Source organism: Oryctolagus cuniculus, chromosome 2 (assembly GCF_051225735.1).
Source record: "Oryctolagus cuniculus isolate XC-2025 breed Fujian yellow rabbit chromosome 2, ASM5122573v1, whole genome shotgun sequence".
NCBI classification, from domain to species: domain Eukaryota; kingdom Metazoa; phylum Chordata; class Mammalia; order Lagomorpha; family Leporidae; genus Oryctolagus; species Oryctolagus cuniculus.
The window spans coordinates 186,832,870-186,856,862 of NC_142868.1; the positions used below are offsets into that span (position 1 = coordinate 186,832,870).

The 23,993-nt window shown below is 42.9% G+C and overlaps 1 protein-coding gene across 3 annotated transcripts in view; it reads left to right on the plus strand.

Annotated features, from left to right (window-relative positions):
• Positions 1 to 23,993, plus strand: part of LDAH (lipid droplet associated hydrolase) — a 148,326-nt gene that overhangs the window by 88,747 nt on the left and 35,586 nt on the right. Inside the window, exons 5-6 of one of the 3 annotated variants that reach the window (XM_089327789.1) lie at positions 12,355 to 12,589; positions 12,740 to 13,577. The exons of 1 other annotated variant lie outside the window; for it this stretch is intronic. In XM_089327789.1, coding sequence (XP_089183915.1) covers positions 12,355 to 12,589; positions 12,740 to 12,906 — 402 coding nt within the window. In that variant the 3' untranslated portion in view covers positions 12,907 to 13,577. Of the gene's footprint in view, positions 1 to 12,354; positions 12,590 to 12,739; positions 13,578 to 23,993 lie in introns of those variants that run through there. One more of the 3 variants, XM_002710058.6, reaches the window with a different exon arrangement.

The following is a 23,993-nucleotide window of genomic DNA, read 5'->3' on the forward strand; positions in this document are numbered from 1 at the left end:
CGGAGGCCGTGACCCATGGTACCCAGCGTGAACTCTCCCACCAAAACAAGAAGTGCGCCCCTAGAGGACGGGCTTTCCGCTGCTGCCCACAGGCAGAGGGACTCGGAGATCAGCAGCAGAAGCAGAAAAAGGCAAACAAGAAGGAACACAAGTAGCTTTGTGCCTTCGTGTGCAATCCTCTTGCCCTTCGCACATGTGCCTGGCGCCAGTCCCACCGTGCCGGCGTTCCCTCCTGCGGTGCCCAAGGCCCCAGCACCGATGGCATTCCCTCTGCCCTGAATCTGCAGCAGGTCCCTTGTGTGCTTCCTTCCCCTCGGGTAGCCTCTCTCCTCCTGGGCTGCCCCTGAGAGTGAGGGGGTGACCTCTTCCCAGTGTTTTTTATAACGATGAAGCACCCCAAAGTATTAAAGTTAGCTTTGTTTAAAAAAGAAAAAGAAGAGAGAATGAGAGAGTTGTGCTGTTGGCACGGTTAGCATAGTCCAGGGACAGATGAGAAAGCCCTGACACGTGTCCATTAGCATAGGCACAGGATTTACAACAGCACAGAAAAGCATGGAAGGGCAGCCTTCGCATTTAATAGAGCAGGGACAATTGGGTTTCCATATGGAAGAACGTTAAATTGGGCCCATACTTCACACCATACATGGAAATCAGTTTCAAGAAGATTATGGACCTAAATGTGAAAGACAAAACCAACCGGCTTTTCTAGATATTATTGCAGAATATCAGCTGCCAAGGAGACTGCGGTGACTATAAACATAGCCTGCCTGGCTTCATGTTCCACAGCTCCAGGTGGGACTAACCAACCAGAACCCAGCTGAAGCCGAGAAGTCAACCTTGTCATTGTCTTTACTGCCCTCTCAGCAGCTGCTGAGAGACCTGTTCTTCAGCCTAGGGAGAAAGCTGCTTCCGGTACAACCGGCAAGGTGCCTCCTCCTTAGCCCTTCACCTGCAAGGCTTCACCCAGGTAGTGAGAAACCTTTCCTCTCTCACTACCAGACACTGCTTTGCATAAATCCACCACTGTTTGAAATATATCGAGTCTTTTAAAGCAAAATAAACAAAAAGAATCATGATATTGGAAGAATACCAGGAATAAAAGACTAATTATATTGGAATTTCCTAAAAGATAGGGGAAGAATTCTAAATTTGAAGATAGAAAGTCAATGGTTAATTGGAACAGCACTCCAACTGCTGAAATATTTTTATCATTTCTACCTCTCTTTAAGCATGCTGCTTGGTATCCAAATGAAATATCATATCCCTAAATCATATTGTTACCATTAAACATGGTGTAAAATGTATTTTGTGTGTTAGCTCCACGTACCTAAGGTGATTGTACTTTCAAAAACAGAAGAGGGAGTACTTTATAAATGCTGTAATATTTAAGAGTTCCTCTTGATTCACTATTAGCATTGTTAGACTTCTTAATTTTTTACCAGTCTGAAGGGCATGTGACTTATGTCTAAGTAACAGCTGTCACATTTGACTTTGACCCGTGGATGGCCATCCTAGAGACTGTCTTTGGACAAACGACAGAGATGAGGTAGTGGCGTATCCCCTGTATGTGCAATACAAGAACAGGGTGATTTCTGTACCACAGCTCTGGAGGCACTGGAAGTCCATTAAGTTCATTGCTCCATGCTTCCTGCAGCCGCAGATAACCACACTTCAGATGCTTGTGCTGTATCCTCTTCTTGCCCTGTGTCCTCAGTGATCACTGTTGAATCAGGAATCTGTGTTCCTTTGTTATGCTAAAAAGAATATGACCAGGTTTCAGAAAAGTGCTGGGATTCCACAGGTGATCCTACTCCTTCTCTGTTTTTGACAGATTTTGCGTAGAAAGTGGCTTCCAGAGAGGATAATTCTTTCCGGTGACTTTTCTTGTCCAGTCAGACTTCACATACATCCAGTAATCTTTGCATGAATCTTTACATGTAACCTTTGTCTAAACCCACTGCAGTGCAGCCAGCCCACCCAGCTCTGATCTGAAGACTCTAGATCCTGTCATCCTGACCTTCTGGAGCTCATATTTGTGTCACAAGCACCCAAGGGTGCTCCTAAGGTCTCAGAAGGCAGTTTATTCAGCTCCTCCTCTCCTTTGTACTGAGAAGCTGCCAGAATGGCATAATTCCACTTTCATATTCTGGCTGAAACCCTGAATTTATGCAAAAAGCATATTAGAAGCTGTTAAAATGCACTTTTGCCAATCCAGCAGTTTTTAATCACTTGGAAAGGTTGTTGTTCCCTTCTTGCATGCAATGTTTTTTACTTATCATTCAAGGCCATCCAGGTGTTGAAGGAGCAATGTTCTTAGGTGACAGTGGAGGTGATCTAATGGAGGTCAAATTATTGTGGCCAAAAGAGAAACTACTAAAATATGTCAACTTTTATTGAGAGAAAAGGAAGTTGGATATGACCAGGAAAAAACAAGAAGATGCCATGTCCAGAAAGAAAAGACTTCCACAGTTTTTGTTCTCAAATCTCTTTTAGTAAAAGAGACATGGAGACAGAATTACAGATGATGTCTGATCAGCTTTGATGTTTGGACAGTGCCATCAAGCAGATTATTCAGAAGGACTCTCCCCAGCAGAAGATGAGATGAGGCTGAGTCCATGAAAACTTCCCTTTCCTCTCAGGGCCAACCAGGAGAAGTGCATTCAGCTCATTAAGGAATGTAAATGAATACAGAAAGGCCATGGTAAAGCAAATCACTAATGTTTTTATATCAAAGGAACAGACTCAAAACTCAAGTTAAACATAGCCAAAGGCCTAAACCTACATCATAGAATAAATAAGAGTCAGCCGCCTAATTTATTTTTAAAAAGCATTTTGACTGGAAAAATGTTTTTATGATTTGGGGTAGAGAAGAGTTTCCTAAATAAGATACAGAGGATTGCAACCATATCGGAAAAGAGTAAACCAAGTCTTACAATGAACAAAGTAATTGAGTAGACATTTCTTCAAAGGTATACAAATAGCCCACAGTTGCATGGAAAGATGCTGAACATCAGGAATCATCAGGGGAATGCAAATCAAAGCTACAGTGACACCTAACACCTGTTAGGATGGCTATCAAAAAATCAAAAGCAGAACAAGTATTGGTAAGGATGTGGGGAAATTCAAACCTTGTTTTACACCTCTTACACTATTGATGGGCATGTTCTGCAAGTAGGGGGTAAATTGGTATGCCTACTTGGGAAAAGTCTTTGTGTTTATCTACTAAAGCTGAATGTGTGCATAGCATATGACCCAATCTTTCTACTTAGAGGTAGGAAGCCAACAGAAGTACAGGTATACATGTACCAAGAGATATGTACAAAGTAGTTAAAAGAACTTCTGGTTTTCAGTTCTATATGTAAGGTGCTAGGAAGTTGCCACTCCATCCTAACCACAAATAAAAAGATAAGCTGATTGAGAAATCAATAACTATTCTTGGATCCATAACAGAAGGGAGGACACAGGGCAAAACTGTGCCCCAAAGACTGGGCAGTAGTAATGACTTACCAGAGTATAGATGGAGAGGAAATCCCCATGGGAACCAGTACCAGGGTAGGGAAACCTGAACTTTAGTTGACAGATTACTGGGGGTTCAGAGTGGGCAACTCTGGAAGTTTAAAAACTCCAGGGAGCCACTGACATACCAGCTCCACAGTTTTTGAAGTTTGACCTCCAGGAGTTCAATCAGGTTTTCACAGTAAATAATGTAGGAAAAACTCCCTTATGCTACCAGCAGGGGGAGGGGCACAGGAACCATTTTGAAATACGCCAGAGTACTGTGCTCTATTTAACAGGGTCTGCTCTCAGGAAAAACTAGTTAAGTAGGAGTGGATGATTGACACAATGGTTAAGACACCATGTGGGGAAACCCACATCTCATATGTGAGTACCTGGATTCAAGTTCTAACTTACTCCCAATTACATTTTTCTACTAATGTACACCATATGAAGCAGCAGCTTAAAGTGCTTTGGTCCCTGCCACCTGCGTAGAAGACCAGGATTGAGTTCCCGGCTCCTGGCTTCTGGTTCTAGCCTGGCCTACCTCAGGCTGTTGTGTGAGGATTTAGGGAATGAACCAGCAAATAGAATATCTCTATCTCTTGCAAATAAGCTTAAAAATTTTTTAAAAAACTAGTTAACCAGACTCTAACATGTTGACCTGGGGGAAGGGAAATATCCAACTATAGTCTATGCTAGACTTCTACATTGGGGCCACTTCAGCCATACTGTCCCACCTAAGGGGGAAGAAAATACTGAGGACACTTGTGATCTCATACTCCAGAGGCACGGGTTTACTGAGAGACTAAGACCTAATCATTGGACCTTTGAATATGTGCCTCTCCCCTACCCCTTCCCTCCACATTACTGAAAGCCTGTTTATAGCAGTTCCTTTTATCTAGTGCATCATGTCCAACTATCAAGAAAAAAATTACAAGGCATACCAAAAGGCAAAAAAACATAATTTGAGGAGATAGAGAAAGTGTCAGACCCATATATGCAGAGAATTATCAGACCAGGAATTTCAACCTACAATGACATATTAAAGGCTCTACTAGATAAAAGTAGATAGCAGGTAAGAACAGATGGACAATGAAGGTAGAGATATGGAAATCCTAAAGAAAAACCAAAATGAAATGCTAGAAGTCAAAACACTGACAGAAAAGAAGAGAGCCTTTGCTGGGCACACTAGTAGACTGGACATGACTGAGGAAAGAATTTCTGAGGTTGAGGATGAGGATATCTCAGGAGAAACTGCCAAAACTGGAGAAAATACAGAATTATCCAAAATGCTGAGACAACTACAGAAGGTGTAACATATATGTAAAGAGAATCCACAAAGAAAAGAACGAAAGAGAGTAGGTAGGGAGAAGGGAGGAAATATTTCAAACAATAATGATTGAGAAGTTTCTCAAATTAATGTCAGACATCAAATCATAGATTTAGGAAACTTAGAGAACACTAAGCGAGATAAGTATAAACAAAATAGAAGTATAGGTAGGCTTATCACTTTGAAACCATAACAACTGAAAAATAAAAAAATCCTGAACCGGCCGGCGCCGCGGCTCACTAGGCTAATCCTCCGCCTAGCGGCGCCGGCACACCAGATTCTAGTCCCGGTCGGGGCGCCGGATTCTGTCCCGGTTGCCCCTCTTCCAGGCCAGCCCTCTGCTGTGGCCAGGGAGTGCAGTGGAGGATGGCCCAGGTGCTTGGGCCCTGCACCCCATGGGAGACCAGGAAAAGCACCTGGCTCCTGGCTCCTGCCATCGGATCAGCGCGGTGCGCCGGCCGCAGCGCGCTGGCCGCGGCGGCCATTGGAGGGTGAACCAACGGCAAAAGGAAGACCTTTCTCTCTGTCTCTCTCTCTCACTGTCCACTCTGCCTGTCAAAAAAAAAAAAATCCTGAACCAAAAATAATAATAATAATAAACTTTACCTATAGAGGAACATAGGTAAAAAACACATCCGACTTCTCAGAACTCAAGCAGCAGAAAGAGGGTAGAATAAAATATTTGAAGTTTAAGAGAAAAAGAAAACTAACATAGAAGTCTATAACCTGCAAAATAATCTTTTAAAAAACAAAGGAGAAATAGACTTTTCAAACAAAAACCAAAGGAATTCATTGCCAGCACCTGTACTATAAGAAATATTAGAATAAATTCTTTAAACAGAAAATAATATAGATCATAAACTTGTATCTACATCAAGACAAGAAGGTCATTGAAGAAAGAATAAGTGAGGATAAAATAATTTCTTTTTCTTATCCATAATTGATCTAACAGATAAGTTATATTCAAAATAATGATAGCAACGATGTTTTTAATTATATACAGTTGTGTGTATGTTTTATGTGTGTTTATATGTGATGTATAAGTGAAGTGAGTGACAGCAATGGTGCAAAAGTGCAGAGGAAGATTTAAGATTATTGTTTTATCATAAGCAGTACAGTGTTATTTAGTAATGGACTGGTTATAAATATATATTGCAAATTCAAGGGCAACCAACAGCAGAGGTATAACTGATATGCTAAGAAAGGAGAGAAAATGAAATCATACAAAATGCCCAATTAAAATCACAAACAGCAAAAAAGAGTGAAAAACAAAAGTAAGAATGAAAAAATAATAAATATGATAGATATTAATTCAACTATATCAGTAATCATGTTGAACATCAGTGTTCTAACTGCATCAATTCAAAGATCGTCAGAATTGATCACAAAAGAACATCTAACTTCTGTATGTTGTCTACAAGAAGCCCAATTTAAATATAAAGACACATAGAGGTTAAATAGATAGAGAAAAATACCAAGCTAACACTAATTTAAAAAAAAAAAGCAGGAGAAACTATTAATTTCAGACCAAGTCAACTCCAAAGTAAAGAAGATTGTCATCTATTATAGATATTACATAATGATAAAGGGGTCCATCCTCCAAGAAGACATAACAATCCTTACCATGTATGCACCTAACAATAGTGTCATACTACATGAGACAGAAACTGATACAACATTGAGGAGAAATAGATGAATCCATTGTCAAAACTGGAGACTTCAGTACTTCTCTATCCAAAATAGGTAGATCCCAGCAGGCAGAAAAGGAGTAAAGACATAGCTGAACTCAACAAAACCATAACCAAATACAATTAATATAGATAGACTTCTTCATCTAGAAACAGCAGAATAAAAATTCTTCTTAAACCCACGTGGAAACTTGACTAAGATAAACTACTTTCCGGGCCATAAAACACTCCATTTAGAATAGTAATCATGTAGTGTCTGTTCTCAGGCCACAGTGGAATTAAACTACAAATGAATAGCAGAAAGATAACTGGAAAATCCCCAAATACTTGGAGATTAAATAGTATACTTCTAAATAACACATAGATTAAGGAAGAAATTTCAAAAGAAATTTTAAAGCATTTTAGAACCAAATGAAAATGAAGATATAGCTTATCAAAATTTAGGGGATGCTACAAAAGCAGTGCTGAGAGGGAAATTTATAGCATTTAGAGGCTGGCACTGTGTCGTAGCAGGTTAAGCCACTGTCTGCAAAGCCAACATCCCATATGAGCACCGATTTGAGTCTCAGCTGCTCCACTTTGTTTTTTTGTTTGTTTGTTTTTGACAGGCAGAGTTAGAGAAAGAAACAGAGAGAAAGATCTTCCTTCCGTTGGTTCACCCCCAAAATGGCCGCTACGGCTGGCACTGCACTGATCCGAAGCCAGGAGCCATGTGCTTCCTCCTGGTCTCTCATGCGGGTGCAGGGCCCAAGCACTTGGGCCATCATCCGCTGCCTTCCCAGGCCACAGCAGAGAGCTGGACTGGAAGAGGAGCAACCAGGACAGAATCTGGCGCCCCAACCGGGACTAGAACCCAGGGTGCCGGCGCCGCAGGAGGAGGATTAGCCTAGTGAGCCATGGTGCCAGCCAGCTGCTCCACTTTGGATCCAGCTCCCCACTTACGTGCCTTGGAAAGCAGCAGAGTGTGATCTGAGTAGTTGGGCCCCTGCCACCCATGTATGAGACCTGGATGAAGCTCCTGGCTCCTGGCTTTTGCTTGACCCAGCCCAGACCATTGCAGCCATTTGGGGAGCAAACCAGCAAATGGAAGATCTCTGTGTGTGTGTGTGTGTGTGTGTGTGTGTGTCCCACTCTGTGTAACTCTACCTTTCAAATAAATAAATGAGTCTTTTTTAAAAAAAATGCAGAGATAAGAAAAAGTAATCTCCATTCTCATTTCCTGTTCTATTAAAGATTTATTTGTTTATTTGAAAGGCAGAGTTACAGGAAGAGAAGGAACTTAGAAGGAACCTAGAAGACAGGAACCTAGAACTCCATCCAGGTCTACCATGTGGGTGGCAGGGGCCCAAGTACTTAGGCCATTATCCTCTGCTTTCCCAGGTACATTAGAAGGGAACTGGCTTGGAAGAGGAGCAGCCACAACTGGAACCAGAGCCCATAGGGGATGCCAGCGTTACAGGTGGCAATTTAACTCACTGAGCCACAACATCAGCTCCTTTCTGCAGTATTATTATTAAAATATATTTCCTGGTGCTGGTGCTGTGCCATAGTGGGTAAAGCCACTGCCTGAAGTGCTGGCGTCACAAATAGGCACTGGTTTGAGACCCGGCTGCTCCAGTTCCGATCTATCTCTCCACTATGGCCTGGGAAAGCAGTGGAAGATGGCCCAAGTGTGTGGGTGAACTCAAAGAAGCTCCTGACTCCTGGCTTCAGATTAGTACAGGTCTGGCCATTGCAGTCATCTTGGGAGTGAACCACAGATGGAAGATCTCTCTCCCACCACCCCCCTGCCTCTGCCACTCTGTAACTCTGCTTTTCAAATAAATAAATAAATCTTTAAAATATATATATAATATATTTCCTGATATTCTGTTGAATTGAGTTGAAATAGCATTTTTGTCCTTAAACATTTCCCCAAGTAGAGATTCCCAGCTTCCCTTGAACCTGACTTATACCTTATTAAGGTTGTATCTTTTGTTAGAAACTTACTTGTTTGGTCTTCATAAAGATTATCTTTGGCTGATAACATCATGGAAGGAAAGAGCTTTTCAAATGTGAACTAAGTCCAAATATAATCAATAAGAGAAATGCTGAATAGAAACAGAGGCTCTGCTTTCCTCTAGTATCATCATTAACCAAATTGGCGTAACTGCTAAAAAGGTATGTTGGCTTCTTCTTTCAACAATTCTGCATAGGAATTGTGAATTGCTGTCATAATTATGTGGAGTTATTTAGGAATCCCCTTCCTCCCTACAGTGAAAATTGATCATAACTCCTCAAGGTGTCGTGGGATGGCCAGATCCAGGTTCTTATCTCTGACACAAGGAAGAATTTTAGGACAAGACATAGGTAAAGGTTAGAAGAGGAACAAGATTTATTTGCCTGAAAAGCCAAAGTCCATACTTGAGAAGAAATATGTGAGCTACATTTATGAGTTTTGGCCATCCCTTTATATGACATGGAGGCATAGGTGTTGGTATCTGGAACAGGGTTTAATTGAATATTCACACGTGCAGAGTTTGTGGTGGGATTTGAGTGTTATCCATTTCCTTGCTCCTTGTTGGAAATCTCAGAAGTGTCATGGTATCAGGTGCATGATGGAAGTAGTCAGCCATGGTACATTTCTATAATGATATTATAATTAGCTAAAAATCATTGCAGGGTCAATTTTGGCCAGTGCATTTCTTTTTTTTAATTTATTTTTTATTTAGTAAATATAAATTTCCAAAGTACAGTTAATGGAGTATAATGGCTCCCTCCCCCCATAATTTCCCTCCCACTCACACCCCTCCCATCTCCCGCTCCCTCTCCCATTCCATTCACATCAAGATTCATTTTCAATTATCTTTATATACAAAAGATTGATTTAGTATATATTAAGTAAAGATTTCATCAGTTTGCACCCACACAGAAACACAAAGTGTAAAATACTGTTTCAGTACTAGTTATAGCATTACTTCACATTGGACAACACACTAAGGACAGATCCCACATGAGAAGTAAGTACGCAGTGACTCCTGTTGTTGACTTAACAATTTGACACTCTTGTTTATGGCATCAGTAATCTCCCTAGGCTATAGTCATGAGTTGCCAAGGCTATGGAAGCCTTTTGAGTTCCCCGACTTTGATCTTATTCCGACAGGGTCATAGTCAAAGTGGAAGTTCTCTCCTCCCTTCAGAGAAAGGTACCTCCTTCTTTGATGGCCCCATTCTTTCCACTGGGATCTCACTCGCAGAGATCTTTCATTTAGGTCTTCTTTTTTTCTCCAGGGTGTCTTGGCTTTCCATGCCTAAAATACTCTCATGGGCTCTTCAGCCATATCCGAATGCCTTAAGGGCTGATTCTGAAGCCAGAGTGCTATTTAGGACATCTGCCATTCAATGAGTCTGCTGTGTATCCTGCTTCCCATGATGGATCGTTCTCTCCCTTTTTCTTTTTTTTCTTTTCTTTTTTTTTTTTTTTTTTTTTTTTTTTTTTTTTTTTTTTTTTTGTTTTGACAGGCAGAGTGGACAGTGAGAGAGAGAGACAGAGAGAAAGGTCTTCCTTTGCTGTTGGTTCACCCTCCAATGGCTGCCGCGGCTGGCGCGCTGCGGCCGGCGCACCGCGCTGATCCGATGGCAGGAACCAGGAGCCAGGTGCTTCTCCTGGTCTCCCATGGGGTGCAGGGCCCAAGCACCTGGGCCATCCTCCACTGCACTCCCTGGCCACAGCAGAGAGCTGGCCTGGAAGAGGGGCAACCGGGACAGAATCCGGCGCCCCGACCGCGACTAGAACCCGGTGTGCCGGCGCCACTAGGCGGAGGATTAGCCTAGTGAGCCACGGCGCCGGCCTCGTTCTCTCCCTTTTTCATTCTATCAGTTAGTATTAGCAGACACTAGTCTTGTTTGTTTGATCCCTTTGACTCTTAGACCTATCAGTGTGATCAATTGTGAACTGAAATTGATCACTTGGACTAGTGAGATGGCATTGGTACATGCCACCTTGATGGGATTGTATTGGGATCCCCTGGCACGATTCTAACTCCACCATTTGGGGCAAGTCCGATTGAGCATGTCCCAAATTGTACATCTCCTCCCTCTCTTATTCCCACTCTTATATTTAACAGGGATAATTTTTCAGTTAAAATTTAAACACCTAAGAATAATTGTGTGTGTGTGGGTTTTTTGGGGTTTTTTTTGTTTGTTTGTTTTTAGTTTTTGACAGGCAGAGTGGACAGTGAGAGAGAGAGACAGAGAGAAAGGTCTTCCTTTGCCGTCGGTTCACCCCCCAATGGCTGCCGTGGCTGGCGCACCGCGCTGATCCGATGGCAGGAGCCAGGTACTTATCCTGGTTTCCCATGGGGTGCAGGGCCCAAGCACTTGGGCCATCCTCCACTGCACTCCCTGGCCACAGCAGAGAGCTGGCCTGGAAGAGGGGCAACCGGAACAGAATCCGGCACTCCGACCGTGACTAGAACCCAGTGTGCTGGCACCACAAGGTGGAGGATTAGCCTAGTGAGCCGCGGTGCCAGCCAGAATAATTGTGTGTTAATTACAGAGTTCAACCAATAGTACTAGAACAAAACAAAGAAAAAATACTAAAATGGATAAAGTATTACATTGTACATCAACAGTCAGGACAAGAGCTGATCAAGTCACTGTTTCTCATAGTGTCCATTTCACTTCAGCAGGTTTCCCCTTTGGTGCTCAGTTAGTTGTCGCCAATCAGGGAGAACATATGATATTTGTCCCTTTGGGACTGGCTTAATTCACCCAGCATAATGTTTTCCACATTCCTCCATCTTGTTGCAAATGGCTGGATTTCATTGTTTTTGACTGCTGTATAGTATTCTATAGAGTGCATGTCCCATAATTTCTTTATCCAGTCTACTGTTGATGGGCATTTGGGTTGGTTCCAGGTCTTAGCTATTGTGAATTGAGCTGCAATAAACATTAATGTGCAGACAGCTTTTTTGTTTGCCAATTTAATTTCCTTTGGGTAAATTCCAAGGAGTGGGGTGGCTGGGTTGTATGGTAGGGTAATATTCAGGTTTCTGAGGAATCTCCAGACTGACTTCCATAGTGGCTTGACCAGTTTGCATTCCCACCAACAGTGGGTTAGTGTCCCTTTTTCCCCACATCCTCTCCAGCATCTGTTGTTGGTAGATTTCTGAATGTGAGCCATTCTAACCGGGGTGAGGTGAAACCTCATTTTTTTTTTTTTTGATTTGCATTTCCCTGATTGCTAGTGATCTTGAACATTTTTTCATGTGTCTGTTGGCCACTTGGATCTCCTCTTTTGAAAAATGTCTATTGAGGTCCTTTGGCCAGCGCATTTCTAAGCAGGAGCTTTGCTGAAGCTGCAGTTTTCCATTTCATGGAAATAGGGGGTGGGGGTAAGCAGAGCAGATGAGTCTTCTGGAAGGAGCTAGCAACCTCAGCTCCTCCTTGCTAGCTGCCTCTTTGCCTTCCTCAAAGGAACATCCTCATATCCTGTCCAGACTGGATATGGACTCTGAGAGGGTAGTGAGTGATGTTTCTTCCAGTCTGAACAGAACTCTGGCGATATTCTAAAATCCAATCTTTTTTTTTTCCCCCAGTATTCTATAGTCAGAACAATAAAATAAAAGGTTCCTGGATCCTGGCTTCAGCCTGGCCCAGCCGCAGCCATTGCAGCCATTTGGGGAGTGAACCAGCAAATGAAAGATGCATTCTCTCTCTCTCTCTCTCTCTCTCTCTCTCTCTCTCTGTGTGTGTGTGTGTGTGTGTATCCCTCCACCCCATATTTCTACCTTTAAAATAAATAAATAAATATTTTTAAAAGGAAACCTCTCATTAAAGTTTGTTTCTTTCTTGTAGGTAACCCGTGCCTTTCTGCTTTTTCCAACAATTGAGCGCATGTCTGAGTCACCCAACGGCAGGATTGCCACTCCACTTTTGTGCTGGTTTCGATATGCTCTCTATGTTATTAGCTATTTAGTATTTAAACCATGTCCTGAGAAAATCAAGTCCTTGATATGCAAAATGAGCCTTCAAGCAATGAACGTGAAAAATGAATTTTTACAGATGAATATGTTAGAACCATTCTGCATTGGTAAGCACATTTTAAATGTATACATTTATTTTTGTATCAGAAAGTGATTACAGAATAATCTCAAAACAGTAGATAAATATAAAACAAGCAATTATTTGTTTTTCCTCAAATATTTTGGTATTTTTTAAAAATTTTACTTATTTATTTAAGAGGCAGAGAGACAAACAGAACTCACATCTGCTAATTCACTCTTCCAAATGCCTGCAACAATGAACACTGGACTAGGCCAAAGCCAGGAGCCTGGAACTCAGTCCAGGCCTCCCATTTCAGGGGCAGGAACCCAGGCACTTGAACCGTCACCTGCTGCTGCCCAGTGAGCACGTTAGCAGAAAGCTGGAATCAGAGGCAGAGCCAAGACTCAAACCCAGGTACTCTGATATGAGATGTGGGTATTCCAGCCTGCAGCTTAACTTTAGGTTGAATGTCACCACCGCCACCACACCACCAAAAAGAAAGTTTAAAACTGGAAAAAAATGAGGGTATAAATAGAGTAAGAGGAATTCGTTCTGCATGACACACGGAGAAGCCTTACCAAGCCTTAACTTGACCTCGTGCTCCTGGTTCTCCACTCCAGCTACGGGTGGTGAGAAACACTTCTGTGCATAGTACATAGCCTGGGTGCAGTCCTTCCAAGAATCAAGGGTGTGGCCTGTCAGTTCAGTGTTTTGCAAAAATCAACCCAAGGAAACCAGGCCCATTATTGCTATAGAGTTAACAGATTGTGCTTTTTATTTTCTCTTCTTTTAAATGTTGGGGGGAGGGGTTTTAAATTATAAAAGTAATAATCATCATGGTGATATGGTAATATATTTTAGTACTGGGTGCTTTGCTGATTGTATTTTCTTATTATGCCTGGGAATGATTTTGCTATTTTACTTTTTGGCTCCAAAAGTTGTTTTAAAATCTAATCTATATTTTTAATGCAGTTTATTCTGTATTTATAAATGGTTCTAATAATAAAATAATCCTGGTTTCTTAATCTATAAAATTGGAATAATACTCCATATTTCAAGAGATTGTTCCAGGATTAAATGAGCTAATATTCAAACATGCGACAATTCTATCCCGGATTTTATTTCTAACAGGCCACCAGAGAATGATATGACAATAATAATTACAACAACAGCTAACAACAGTGTTTCAAGTTTTTACTTGTGGTCTTCAGAAGAACTAAGGAGGCTTAGATATTTTTACTGGCCCTATTTTACATGAAGAAACTGAGATATGGAGAAGTTACATGGTTTGCCCATAGTTACACAAATAGTGGATAGTGTCCAAACCCAGACTGTCTGCCCTGGTGTTGTTTCCTTTCACCATGCTGCTGTTGTCTTTTTGCCTTAATGACAGAGCCAGGACTCCTGAATGAGGTTTACAGTGATCATCTGTATTAAGAATGTCATGAGATCAGGTGCATAGTGAAACCTAGGAACTCGTCACAGCCATGCCTATATAGTTGTACAGCTGCAGATTGTATCAGAGGTGTTTCTCTCAATATGTAGCCACAAACAGTCATCACAGATACAAAGTTCAGTATTTTTTTCTCCATGCTCTCTCCACGTCCCACTCTTCGCTATAGGCTTAGCGTAGTGGTAAAAAGGGAGCAGAGAGGGAAAGAAAACCTATGGACAGTCATAGACATGGCCAGTGGTTGAAGGAGGAGACAGATGTTCTTTAACTTTCTAATTTTAATTCTGGAATGTTGCCTACTACCCTAAAAAATATCCGGTCCAGGTGTTCGTCCTTCCCTCATATCACGGAAAAGAAATGGCCTAACAGGTGAAAAATGGCACTGCCATTGAGCCAGAAACTCAATTCCTGTTTATGTTCTGCCCTAGACTTACTCTGTGGCTTCAGTTTTGTTACTTCCCTCCTTGGCTGCCAGTTGTTGATGGAATCATGATCAAACTAGGTGATCTCTAAGGGCCAGTCCACTTTTGGAAAGTATTTAAGACCGAATGGAGGCCAGCACCTCGGCTCACTTGGTTAATCCTCCGCCTGCGGCACTGGCACCCCAGGTTCTAGTCCCGATTGGGGCACCGGATTCTGTCCCAGTTGCTCCTCTTCCAGTCCAGCTCTCTGCTGTGGCCCAGGAAGGCAGTGGAGGATGGCCCAAGTGCTTGGGCCCTGCACCCACATGGGAAACCAGGAGAAGCACCTGGCTCCTGGCTTCGGATTGGCACAGCACTCCGGCCGCAGCGCAGTGGCTGTAGCGGCCATCTCGGGAGTGAACCAATGGAAGGAAGACCTTTCTCTCTCTCACTGTCTAAATCTGCCTGTCAAAAAAAAAAAAAAAAAAAAAAGACCAAATGGAAATCAACATTCAAAATTCTAATAATGTATATATGTATAGAAAATTCTCCGCAGACTTCAATACTCATGTTAATTCCCCTTACTGAGGTGTTTTTTTTTTTTGTCTTGTTTTGTTTGTCTTTGTTTATTTTCTTACCCTACCAAATGAATTAAAAAAAAATCCCATTTAGGGACTCCATTTGACTCCCAAGACTTCTGGTTCTGGGAAGGTGGAGTGAATGTACTTTTCCTGATTTCCCCTGCTGCATACTGAAAACCCTGAATGTTACATGTTGAACAAACATAGGGAGTCTGCTGGAAACCCAGGGAACAACTTAGCCGTCAGTCCCCTGGGTTTCTTCTTGCCACGTGGATCCTGGACATGGCACCAGCAACCCAGAAACACACACACACACACACACACACACACACAAACACTGTAGCCAAAGTGTCTCCCTTGTAGGGGAGGAAGAAAAGTGTTTTCCGTGTACCCTTCATGGTTCTTACTTGGGACAGATCTTGGTTACAAAAGACTGATTAATAACAGCCAACCAGAAGTTTATTAGCATGTACTCATATAGCTCATATATACCCGAGAGATGCCCAGAGAAGTGAGTGAATCGCAAAGTGGCTTCCAAAAGAAGAGTTCAGGCTGAAACAAGGAAAGAAGAAGGCTGGACGGGCCAGTGCCAGGTGAGGAGGGACTGCAAGGCAAACAGGGCGAGGTTTGTTTTGCAGATTCCAGTGGGTGCCTCTCCATTGATAGGAGTCTAATGATTTAGAGGCAGCCTGCTCTTCCTGGTACCGAGAAAGAAACACCGTGGATGTTTCCTTTATAGATGTGGATTTCCCTCTATGGATTTTTCAGGCCTTTTCCCTGCATCTGCAGTTTCTCAAAGCAATCTTTTAGCTAAAAAGGCATATTTTAAGGGTGGCGTATTCGAGTCTTCTACAGTCATATTTTGGGGTGCTATTTTATGATCTCTTATACCCTCTAAAAGCAATTATTAGACAATAACTGCTCTATTTCAGCCAAACACAATAGTAAAAACTGTGGCCTTCTCTTTTACCCATCTGCAAAGATCTTACAGTAAGTGGCACTTGACCCCTAGCCAGCAGCATACTTCATTCTCTGCCTGCATACTCTCCAGACAAGGATGAGTGCAGAAGTAAGAGTGTCACCACAGCCCAGCAAGAATGGAGCCACCACCCCTACCCTGTGATGTCAGTAGGGTCACATGAAGAATTGGTAAGGGACTCCTACCCCATTTGGCAGTAATGAGGTACACCACCACCACCACCACCCCCGCCAGAGCAGTGCCAGAAAAAAAAAAGAAAAAACAGAGCCGGCGCCGTGGCTCACTAGGCTAATCCTCCACCTTGTGGCGCCGGCACACCGGGTTCTAGTCCCGGTCGGGGCACCAGATTCTGTCCCGGTTGCCCCTCTTCCAGGCCAGCTCTCTGCTATGGCCAGGGAGTGCAGTGGAGGATGGCCCAAGTCCTTGGGCCCTGCACCCCATGGGAGACCAGGAGAAGCACCTGGCTTCTGCCATCGGATCAGCGCGGTGCGCCGGCCACAGCGCACCAGCCGCGGCGGCCATTGGAGGGTGAACCAACGGCAAAGGAAGACCTTTCTCTCTGTCTCTCTCTCTCACTGTCCACTGTGTCAAAAAAAAAAAAAAAAGAAAAGAAAAAGAAAAAGAAAAAACAGGAATTTTGAATAAAATTCAGAGACTCAGGCCCAGCATTGTGGCACAATGCGTTAAGCCACTGCCTACAATGCCAGAATCCCATAAGGGTGCCAGTTTGAGTCCTGGTTGCTCCACTTCCAATCCAACTCCCTGCTAATGTGCCTGGCAAAGCAGCGGAAGATGGTCCAAGTCCTTGGGCCCCTGCCTCCATGTGGGAGACATGGATTAAGCTCCTGGCTCCTGGCTTCAGCCTGGCCCAGCCCCAGCCGTGGCAACCATTTGGGGAGTAAACCAGCCAATGGAAGACTCTCTCTTTCCCTCTCTCCCTCTATAACTCAGCCTTTCAAATAAATAAAATAAAACAAAAGGATCCAAGTCTCATAACATAATACCCAAAGTGTCCATTAGTTGACAATCACTTATCCACAAAAATCTCAGTTTGATTGGAAAAAGATAATAGATGCTAACAACAGAATGACAGAGATACTAAAATTGTCTGACAAAGGAGTGGTCTGTAGAATGTATTAACAACTCTCAAACCTCAATACAGGTTGAATGTCCCTTACCCAGAAATGCTACCCATTGAGCATTCCCAGTCCAAAACTCTGAAATCTGAAATGTTCCAAATTTGAAAACTTTTTGAGTGTCAGCATGGATTAGAGATGCTTAACCTATAGTAAATCCAAACAATCCAATTAAAAAATGGGATAAAAACTTGAACAATTTACCAAAGAAGATATAGATGCCAAATAAGCTCATGAAAACATGTTCAGCATCAACCATTATGAAAATACAAATGAAGATCACGGTGAGATTATCATTACACACCTATCAGAATGGCTAAGATGAAAAATAGCAACAGCCGTGCTGGTGAGAATGCAGGGAAACTGGACCAGTCATACAGTGCAGCTGGTAAAATGGCACATCCTCTGGAAACAGTTCAGCAGTTTGTACAAAAACTAGATCTTCAACTATCATGTAACTCACCATTTTCACTCCTGGGTATGCATCCTTGAAAATTAAAAATTTGCATTCACACAAAAGCCTGCACATGAATGTTCGTAGCATCTTTATACATAATAGCCCCAAACTGGAAACAACACAGATGTCTTTAAATGAGTAAATGGTTGAACAAACTGTGGTAAAACCGTACTATAGAATACTACCCAGCAATAAAAAGAATGTTTTAATACAGACAACAAGCTGTGGGTGGATCTCCAAAGAATTATTCTTAGTGGGGAAAAAAAAATCTCCAAAGGTTACATAGTATATGATTGCATTTATATTGTATTCTTGAAGTGATGAAATTAAAGAAACTGAGAACAGATTAGTGGTTGCCATGAGTTAAGAAAGGACAAGCAGGGGCCGGTGCCATGGCTTACTTGGTTAATCCTCTGCCTGCACGCCGCCATCCCATATGGGCACCGGGTTCTAGTCCCAGTTGCTCCTCTTCCAGTCCAGCTCTTTGCTGTGGCCCGGGAGGGCAGTGGAGGATGGCCCAAGTGCTTGGGCTCCTGCACCCGTGTGGGAGACCAGGAGGAGGCACCTGGCTCCTGGCTTCGGATCAGTACAGCGCGCCGGCTGTAGCGGCCATTTGGAGGGTGAACCAACGGAAGGAAGACCTTTCTCTCTGTCTGTCTCACTGTCTATAACTCTACCTGTCAAATAAATTTTTAAAAAATTAAAAAAAAAAAGAAAGGACAAGCAGTAAAGTAGGTATAGTTATAAAAGAACAATTAAGATCCTTGCAGTGATGAAATCCTTTTGTATCTTAACTATATCAATGTCAATATCTAAACTGTAATATTATACCGTAATTTTGCAAGTTAATAAAATTAGGAGAAACTGGATAACAGGTCCACACATTTCTTCTCCCTTTGTTGCAGTGATGGACTTCCTGTTGTTTCTTCCAGTAGCCCCAAGTGCAGGCAGCAGGGAACAAAACAGACACAGTCTTCTCCCTAACCCAAGACATCCAGAGCCTTCCAATCACATTGTTGCTTGATGAACCCTGGGCTTCCTGTAGCACAGAACCATGATAGAGTTATATTATGCTTTGTGCAAAATAGACTATAAGCCAGACTGGACATTCAGCCACATTACTTCTTTTCAAACAACCAACTTGCAAACAAGTTGGGAGCACAGCCCTCTTATTTCTAACATTCTCTCTGTTCTACTCCGGTGGCTCTAGATACGGCCTGCTGGTGTCTGGTAACCATTACTTCATTAGACTCTGGTTTCTTCCCATTATCCATTCAGTCTTTGTCACTGGGTAAAGGGAAAGGAGGCAAGAATCGTCTGTGTTCTTTCTTTGGTTTCTTGGTCCATTCCCTACTTGGGTGCTTAGTTCAGTCTCCTAGTAGTGACCTAGCATGACAATTAACCAAGCCTTTTAATCGTCTTAGCCAGCCTCTGCCCACCTGTCCCCTACAGGTCCCCAGTGCCACCCTGCTCCTCCTGCAACAACCGTCACAACAGACCTTTGCCCAGGCTTGCCCTGGCCATCCCGCAGGTGATTCCTAGTCCCTTGCTTACTCTGTAGAAGGTTCCAGCTGAGAGAGAGTACCACTCCTAATACTAACTACCCTTACAGGAGACTAGTGGGATCTGTCAGAGCTTGTGCCCCAAGAACGGTGAAGATAATCAAAATTCATACCAGCCACCTGGTCAGTGGCTGGTCTTCAGTTTACATGAAGGGAGAGGTTATCAAGGAAAAGAAACAAAACAGGTCAGCGATCATTGCAGTGGTCCTGCCTGGTTCAGCCGAATTCTTGCCCTGTAGGCCTGCTTCTCTGTGGCTTTGACTGTCATCCAGACAATGACCTTTACCTTACCAGCTTGACTTTGAGGAAGCCTTGCAGTGTTTGCACATTATGTAATGTCTGTGCTTCAGTAGAAATCTTAGGGAAACAAAAGGAGGAAGTTTGCTAGTCCAAGTAGTGGATAATAAATCCTGCCCTATCTAGATAAAAACTGGTTCTCTGTATCCTTTCTTTTATACACACATTTTTTGTTGTTGTTGTAAGCTCCGAAAAATTCAAGTATTTCCAATGCTACAGCCCTTTCATGAGAGATGGCACATCCCTTCCTGCCCAACACAGTTCTGTGGCACTGGTGGGAGGGAGTGCACCCTCCTTTCCTGCTAGCATTCTGAGTAGAGCAGCCCTAATTCAATTGGAAACATCCCTAATACATTGACAGCATCACAACAGTGTGCAGCAGTGTGATTTCTGCAACTAGATTGTCTTAAATGTTATTTTTTAAAGGACATGTGAACTCTAATTCTGGAATGTTGTCTACTACCTGTTTTCTTTAGAGTAGCTGTTCTTCCATTTCATGAGAAGTAGACTTCACCAAGACAGCTAAATTGGATTTTCTGATCAAAGCCAAAAAAATAATATACTTTAGCTCAGCAGTATCACAGGTCAAAATAATTAACTTTTTAAAAATATTCTATGGTCTTTTCGTTAGTTAGGCCAAATTGATGTTTTAATTCCTTTCAGTTCCCTAGCTAGAAAAAACATAACACAGAGAATAGGGAATTCCTAGTGGGTTGCTTTACTTTGTTGAATGTGCTCTTGAAGAAAAAAAAAACTTCAGAATCTTTCCTTAATCAAGACGGAAATAACCTTTTAAAATGGTTATAGTGATGTAAAATAAACTGAACTATTTAATGAGCTGACAACATAAGCCTCACTAATGAATCACAAATTTCTTCTCAGAATATTTTTAGCTCAATCCCAGAATAATTATTCAAATAAGATGAAACCAGACTTCTGTGCTACTGTGCTGCATATTCTGTCACCCATGTGAGCAGCTTGTGAAAATCTGGGTAAAACCTAACTATAGTCAATATTGGTTCATGGAAGTGTAGCCTAGAATTCAGCAATGAAGGAATAGTTTTGTTTTGTTGCCAATATTAGAATTTAGGGGAAAAGGTGATTAGATATGGCACTAGAATATCATCTCTGTCATAGACTCAAATGGCCCAGTGAATGTCTTACTGTGTTTTCTAATTTTATAGGTAATACATTGATTTGCTTATTCTTACTTTACTTGAAAGGCAGAGAGACAGAAATCTTAGATCTACTGGTTCACTCCCCGGATGCCCTCAAAAGCCATGGCTGGACCAAAGCCAATAATCCAGAACTCCATTTGGGTCTCCCATATGGATCTCAGGGACCCAAGTACTGAACCATCAGCGGCTGCTTCCTAGGGTGCCCAGTAGCAGGAAGCTGGATCAGAACAAGGCACTTCCGTATGGGATGCAGGTATCTCAAGAGTGTCTTAACCACTGCACCAAACACCCACCCCTAAATATATTTTTAGTCCTATTTTTAAATTATATGCCGGTCTAAAGAATTTTTTTTTAACTTTTATTTAATGAATATAAATTTCCAAAGTACAGCTTATGGATTACAGTGGCTCCCCCCCATAACTTCCCTCCCACCCGCAACCCTCCCCTTTCCCGCTCCCTGTCCCCTTCCATTCACATCAAGATTCATTTTCACTTCTCTTTATATACAGAAGGTCAGTTTAGCATCTATTAAGTAAAGATTTCAACAGTTTGCACCCACATAGAAACACAAAGTGAAAAATACTGTTTGAGTACTAGTTATAGCATTAAATCACAATGTATAGCACATTAAGGACAAAGATCCTACATGAGGAGTAAGTGCACAGTGACTCCTGTTGTTGACTTAACAACAACAAATTGACACTCTTGTTTATGGCATCAGTTATTTTTTTGAAAATTACACAACACCTTGAGTGTGTTTTTCACTTTAGCAAACTGAATGTCACTTGGATGAGATTGTCTGTGGACTAAATGTATGTTTGTAATAACTAGACTCCAAGCTTTTAGAGAAACGCATAATAAGTTGTGTAACTAGTAAGCACTTCTCCAAATTATGCAGAAATTTTAGAAGGGGAGAATTGATTTTATTGGTCTGATTTTTATGTTGTTTAAAGCCACACTTGGCACCTGTAGGAAACAACTGGAAGAAAATGAAAAGCTGTTAAGGAATTTCTTCTTGTGGAAAGGCTCTGTTTAGATTTCTGAAGTGATCTGGTCCTGCTTCATCTTTGGGCGAAAACTCTTGCTGGTGCCTCTCTGAGCGCACGCCTTCCTCTGCCTGCCACGCTCTCTGCCTGCAGCCCTGCTCGGTGTGGCTGCTCCTGTCTCCAGGACCTGTCAGTCTCACTCACAGTCTTTCCTCAACCTCCAACCCTGCTCCTTCCACCTGTTTGCCTGGAATCTTCTGACTCCCTAGCACCCAGCCAGTCACCACCCCTTGGAGTAGTCAGAAGATGTGCTAGGAGGTCTCTTCTGGGAAAGGCTCTTTTTCAGTTACTACCTCTGCCTTTTTGTCAAGAAAGCGTGTGGCACGATGCCACCCTCCTACCCGCTCAAGTCGATGGGTGGATGTTGAGCACATTGCCATCCCCTGTACTGTGACCAGTGCTCGCAGAATGTTCAAAGGCCCTGTATTTGTTCATTTTTATCAACTTGGGTTACATTTGACTATAGATAACACAAAACTACATTACAGCAGCCAGAATAGATAGGGATCCATTTCTCTCATGCACTAAGAAATCTAGGCACAGGTCATTGAGAGTTAAAGAACATCTTAGCAGCCCCATCAGGGACATGCATTCTTTCTATATCTCCACTCCATTGCCCTTGGCACATAGGCCTTTACCTTCATGCTCATCATCTCAGGGTCACCTGTTAGCACCTGCAACTCTAGGTGTCATGTCTGACATTCAGACAGAAAGAAGGGGAAAGGAGCGGGGAGCAAAAGGCTTATTTCTGATTAGGCTTTGGCTTACTTAGAGGAATACTCTTCTAGGAGCATTTTCCTATAGATTAGTAGCTGTAATCTTTTTTTTTTTTTTTTTAATTTAATTTTATTTTATTTTTTTTTTTTTTGACAGGCAGAGTGGACAGTGAGAGAGAGAGACAGAGAGAGAAAGGTCTTCCTTTGCCGTTGGATCACCCTCCAATGGCCGCCGCTGCAGCCGGCGCACCGCGCTGATCCGATGGCAGGAGCCAGGATCCAGGTGCTTCTCCTGGTCTCCCATGGGGTGCAGGGCCCAAGCACCTGGGTCATCCTCCACTGCACTCCCTGGCCATAGCAGAGAGCTGGCCTGGAAGAGGGGCAACCGGGACAGAATCCGGCGCCCCAACCGGGACTAGAACCCGGTGTGCCGGCGCCGCAAGGTGGAGGATTAGCCTATTGAGCCACGGCGCCGGCCCATGTAATCTTTTTTTTTTAAAGATTTATTTATTTTGCTTGAAAGTCAAAGTCACGCAGAGAGAGAGAGAGGTCTTCCATCCGCTGGTTTACTCCCCAGGTGGTCACAAAGGCCAGAGCTGCGCCGATCCGAAGCCAGGAGCCAGGAGATTCCTCTGGGTCTCCCACGCGAGTGCAGGGCCCCAAGGACTTGGGCCATCTTCTACTGTTATCCCAGGCCATCGCAGAGAGCTGGATCGGAAGTGGAGCAGACAGGTCTCGAACCAGCACCCATATGGGATGCCAGCACTACAGGCAGCAGCTTTACCCGCTACGCCACAGTGCCAGCCAGTAGCTATAATCTTGTCACATCCTTTACTATATGTCTCAGTAGAAGAAGTCAAGGGAAGTGAAGGTTTTTTTTTTAATAGACTTTGTATAGTTACACCATGTCTACCATATCCCTACTCCAAAATGGTGTGGGGCCTCATCATGCATGGACTTAATCATCTACCAAACACCTAACTAAGTCAAGTCCACACTCTTTGTCTACCATAGCTAAAACCTTCCAAAGCCATGTTCCTCCAGAATGTCTTTGGGCAGTAACCTTTGACTTGGGTCTGCAGTTTGTTTTCCAATGTGGCATACCCTCTTCAAAGCATGCCTAGATAAACCAATACACAGTAGAGCACATCTCTATTCCCAGGATTATTTTATCTTCTTTTTTTTAAGATTTACTTATTTATTTGAAGTGCAGAGTTACAGAGAGGCAGAGAGAGAGAGAGAGATCTTCCATCCGCTGGTCCACTCCCCAGATGGCCACAACAACTGGAGCTGGGCTGATCCAAGGCCAGGAGCCAGGAGCTTCTTGCGGGTCTCACACCATGGGTGCAGGGATCCGAGCACTTGGGCCAAAGCAGAGCTGGATTGGAAGAGGAGCGGCCAGGTCTCCAACCAGTGCCCATATGGGCCACCAGCACTATATGCAGAGTCTTTATCTAGCCCCATTTTATCTTCTATTTTAAGAGAAGTTTAAAGTAAGACTTGTTGCTGTTCACCTCCATCTGTGCACTTACTAATGGTTGCCCTCCACAGTCACTCTCCCATCATGGAGGTGAACATAGGTAAATACACCAAATTCCCTGTCCAGCAAGTCTTAAATGGGCACTTGTTTAAAGAGATTGATTT